The sequence below is a fragment of the Arachis duranensis genome, chromosome 2 (genome assembly GCF_000817695.3).
Source record: "Arachis duranensis cultivar V14167 chromosome 2, aradu.V14167.gnm2.J7QH, whole genome shotgun sequence".
NCBI lineage: Eukaryota > Viridiplantae > Streptophyta > Magnoliopsida > Fabales > Fabaceae > Arachis > Arachis duranensis.
The window spans coordinates 65,001,502-65,006,516 of record NC_029773.3 but is presented as its reverse complement, the minus strand read 5'-3'; the positions used below and the strand labels follow the sequence as shown (position 1 = coordinate 65,006,516).

Here is a 5,015-nt window from a genome sequence, read left to right as displayed (position 1 = left end):
TTTCTATTTACATTCTGCAATTTCAATTCATGCAATCCTCCCCATCCCTTTTTAATTTCAGCACTTTAACTTCTCGCTCTTAATTCATGCAATTTAAGATTCTGCAATTCTCATCTAAATCTTGATTCCGCTCAACTAGAACATACTCCTAATCCGAATTGCTCACTCAACCAATCCTTGTGGGATTCGACCTCACTCTATTGTGAGTTTTTACTTGACGATAACCGGTGCACTTGCCGGAAGGAATTTTGCCGATCGTGCAATTTCCTAAATCGTAGCATACCAAGTTTATGCACATCAAGTTTATGGCGCCGTTGCCGGGGATTGGTTTTCGATTGACAATTCTCAAATTGGAAGTTAACTAGATTGAGCATTTTTCTTGTTTTGTTAATTTAGATTAAGTTACTTGTTGAATTTTAATTTCTGCACTCTGTTATTTGCTTTTTCTTTCTTATGCCTTTCAATTCAAGCAACTAACTCACTGACCCACTAACTATTTGAATTAATTCCTCAACTGCTCTAACCATACTCTTCCATTAACCAAGAGTATTTCACTTGTTTGCTGTCTGTGCTGTGTTCTTGTATGACAGGTAGGAGAGGAGAGACATCAACTCCTCCATATACCGAACCAGAGAGGACCCTTCATAAACTTAGAAGGGAAGCAAGAGGGAAGAGAGTACTGAGAGAAGAAGAATCTGAAGGAGAGTCTGAGGATAATTTTGAGGAAGCTCTAGATCTCAACATGGATAGAGAATTTCACAACCATGGGAGGGTTGATGGAAACAATGCCATTCCTGAGAGGAGGGTTCTTGGTTCATACATAAACCCAACCTCTGGGAATTGTGGTAGCAGTATTCAGAAACCAACCATTCAGGCCAACAATTTTGAACTCAAACCACAGCTAATATCATTGGTGGAGGATCATTGTTCATTTGGTGGGAGTGCTAATGAAGACCCAAACCAACACCTCACAAAATTCTTGAGAATTTGCGACACTGTGAAGTCCAATGGAGTCCAGGAAGATGCCTATAAACTGCTCTTGTTCCCATTTTCACTTAGGGACAAGGCAGCTAAGTGGCTGGAATCATTCCCAAGGGGGAGCAACAACCTGGGATGAGGTGGAAAGCAAGTTTCTGGCACGTTTCTACCCCCCACAAAAGGTCAATAGGCTTCGATCTGAGGTTCAGACTTTTAGACAACAAGATGGTGAGACGCTCTACGAGGCATGGGAGAGGTTCAAAGAATTGACAAGGAAATGCCCGCCAGACATGTTCCATGACTGGGTACAATTGCATATTTTCTATGACGGACTTTCTTATGAATCAAGGAAGGCTGTAGACCATTCATCAGGAGGTTCATTGAACAGGAAAAAGACTGTGGAAGAAGCCATTGAAGTGATTGGGACAGTGGCTGAGAATGAGTACTACTATGCTTCAGAGAGGCACAACACTAAGGGAGTCATGGAGCTGAACCATGTTGATGCAATTCTAGCCCAAAACAAGGTGTTTGCCAAGCAACTAGCAGAGCTTACCAGGAAATTAGACACAAAGCAAGTGGCTGCAATACACACACAAGATCAAGAGGAAATAAGCACTGAAGGAGGTGATTGGGAAGAGGCCAACTATGTGGGAAACCAACAAAGGCAACCATATGATCCACATTCCAACACTTATAACCAAGGTTGGAAAAATCACCCAAACTTTGGGTGGGGGAACCAACAAACCCAACCACAAAACCACAAACCTTACAACCACAACCAACATAACAATTCCACATACCAAAACTCTAACCAAAGATCATACCAAACCACACAAAACACTTACTCCCAACCACCATATCATGGCCAAAATAACCAACCTGCCCAATCCAATCCGAACCAACAATTTCAAGATCAATTAAACAGGATAGAAGGAAGGCTGGCAAACATGGGTCAGGACATAAGTGAATTGAAAAGCTTTAGAGATGATGTTAGATCTACTTTAAGGAACCATAGTGAAAAACTCAAGAGGATGGAGTGTCAAATAGGAGAGCTATCTCAACAGGCCCCCAAGTCAACTGCAGTGTTCCCTAGTGACACAAAGAAGAATCCTAAAGGGGAACAAAAGGGAGTGAGATGGGAAGAATGCAAGGTTATCACCATGTTGAAGGAAGAATCAGAAGAAGAAGGAATCAGACCCTCAGAACAGGAGCCAGAAATCTTGAAGGAAGGTGTGGAAGAAGCTAAGCAGGAAAGTGAAAATGAACAAGCCAAGGAACTGCAAAATAAAGGCATGCTGGAAACATACCAACCAAAAGCACCATTTCCTCAGAGGTTAGGAGGAGGTGAAAAAGGGAAAACATATTCAAGGTTCTTAGAGACATTTAAGTCTCTCCATATCAATATTCCCTTTCTTGAGATCCTCCAGCAGATGCCTACACATATCAAGTACTTGAAGGAATTGTTGAGCAAGAAAAGAGTTTTGAAGGGAGGACAAACTGTAATAATGAACAAGGAATGCAGTGCACTCATCAAGAAGGATATGGTCTCTAAGAAAACAGACCCAGGAAGTTTTTATATCCCCTGCATAATAGGGGAAACTAAAATTGACAGAGGATTCTGTGATCTAGGAGCTAGCATAAATGTGATGCCTCTGACTCTTATGAAGAGGCTACACTTGAATGAGGTGAGATCCACTGATGTAATCATACAACTGGCTGACAAAACTCAAAAGCAAGCTAAAGGGGTAGTTGAGAATGTGCTGGTGAAAGTGGGAAATTATTTCTTCCCCACAGACTTTGTCATTTTGGACATGGAGGAAAGCTACCTACACCCTATCATTCTGGGAAGGCCATTTCTAGCCACTGCTAGAGCGCTCATAGACATAGAACAAGGAGAGCTAATTCTGAGAGTACATGATGAACAACTCATTTTCCATGTTTTCAAACCGGCATATGAGCCTGAACCAGAACCTGAAAAGCCTAAGGATGATAGTAGCCATCTGTGTTTGGAGGAAAGCGATCCAACAGCTGAAACTCTAAAACAATCTTTGGAAGACAAACAAGAATTACAAGAGTTAAAGCCACAAGAATCAATAGAAACAGATCAGAAGGATCCTCCTGGCATAAGGGTCAATGAAGAAAGCCTCAAGCGAGAGGGAAGAGTTGTAAAGAAATTGCCAAGAGGGTGGAGAAACAAGAAAATTCCCACTGAAGGCTTCTCTCCGGGAGATAAAGTGATATCAAGTCATTATCTGCCAATCCCACCTGGACTTAAAACCATCCCTTCCCAGCTCCCTCAAGTGTTCACAATCAGGAAAGTTCTTTCTATGGAACATGTGGAAGTCATGAAGGAATCAAATGGGGACGTTTTCATAGTGAGAGGAGAAGACATCAAGCACTACAATCCACCCTAACAAGGGACAACCGTCAAGCTAGTGACGTTAAAGAAGCGCTTCATGTGAGGCAACCCATGTTTTAGTATCCTAACTCTTTATTGTTTTGCTCTGCATCTAATAAAGCATGGTTTCTTATGCATGGACTTGAATCCTCAGGACAACTATTGATAAAGTGCACTAAACATTGCATGTAAAATACAATTGGTCTCTAAGTTTGGTGTGCCTGAAAGCACTCCCAAATCTTATTCCAAATTGTATTCAATCTTTCATTCAAAGTGCACAACCAAACATTAAGTTTGGTGTTCCTCTTTGAACACAATTAACGAAAAGCAAGAAGTTCCTCTGGATTTAGAAATTCATGACGAGTATACCATTTGCATGTTTTAATACTTTGATTTCAATTACTTTAGGTAGTCAAATTGTTTAGGATCAAAGAGCCAAAGTGACTATGATTTATTAGAATTATGCACATTCATTAAGGACAACCAACATGGATTTCATGTCATCAGGAGACATTACCAAACACTAAGTTTGGTGTCCGGTAATAAGTGTGCATACATACAAGAGTCACGGCTATAAGCTCATGAAGTCAATCATTGATTTACAATTCAAAAAGAATGAAAAACATGTGTAAGTACTATTCATTATTCACATGGACCGAAGAAATGATAGCAAATTTGTTTGTTTGTGCAGGTACCAAAGGAAGGATAAGAATGGAGGAAAAGGACAAGGTTAAATATCACCTCAACTGAGGAAACTGACCGTCAAGCTAATGACGCTAAAGAAGCGCTTGTTGGGAGGCAACCCAACCTGAGGTAACACTCTTTTGCTGTTTCTTTTAGTTGTTTCAATAAAAAGGTGAAGCAATTTCTGTGCATTGCAAAGAATTAAGTTTGGTGTTTCACACCAAACAATGGATTCATGGATCAATAATTCAAAGGAGAATGTGTGACTCTAAGTTTGGTGTTCCACCATACAGATAAACTGAACACAACAACCTTTGAATTATATGAAAGGAACAACCATTCTAAGCAATCACAGAAATGCTTAAAATCCTTAGCAGCAACTTCATTCCAAGGAAAATTCAAGGATTCAAAGAGCAGAGGAGTAAGTAAGAGACTAAGTTTGGTGTTCACACACACCAACTTAAGACTCAGACACTTGCCCATACATAGTTGAGCTAACCACCCAAGTGCTTGAGAAGCAAGCAACTTCATCACTCTTTGTAGGAAAGGAAACAAGGATCTTAGAAAGAACAGGAAGCAACAACTAGGAGAAGAAGGAGAAATCAAATTGTTTCCTGGCAACAAAGAGAAAACAAGAAATTTCACAAGGTGGTGTTGTTCCTTGACCATTCTTTAAAAGGCAAACAAAAGCATGCTTGTTCTGGTTTAAACTGTAATTGTTGAATCTTTCTGGAATATGAAGTTTTTAGTATGTTGGTCTGTTTATTGCTTTGAATAAAGTGAATGCCTAGATGTTTGGATATAACTTCACCTTCTTAAACAAATGCTTGCCATGCTTGTTCTGTTTCCAAAAATAAAAGAAAAGTTTAAACAAAAGTAACTTGGCTCAATTAGTGAAAAATCAAGTAGAATTAAGTGGTGGTATGCATGCTTGATTGTTTAGTCAGATCACTGG

The 5,015-nt window shown here is 39.9% G+C and overlaps 1 protein-coding gene and 1 non-coding gene across 2 annotated transcripts; one reads left to right on the top strand and one right to left on the bottom strand.

Annotated features, from left to right (window-relative positions):
- Positions 1–1,166: 1,166 nt before the first annotated feature.
- LOC127745294 (small nucleolar RNA R71) lies at positions 1,167–1,270 on the bottom strand. The gene has a single exon (XR_008006491.1). It is a non-coding gene; the product is annotated as a small nucleolar RNA R71 (small nucleolar RNA).
- A 190-nt stretch (positions 1,271–1,460) lies between these two features.
- Positions 1,461–3,392, top strand: LOC107474678 (uncharacterized). The gene has a single exon (XM_016094316.1). It carries the CDS (start codon positions 1,461–1,463, stop codon positions 3,390–3,392), a length of 1,932 nt encoding a protein of 643 aa, XP_015949802.1.
- The last annotated feature ends 1,623 nt before the right edge of the window (positions 3,393–5,015 follow it).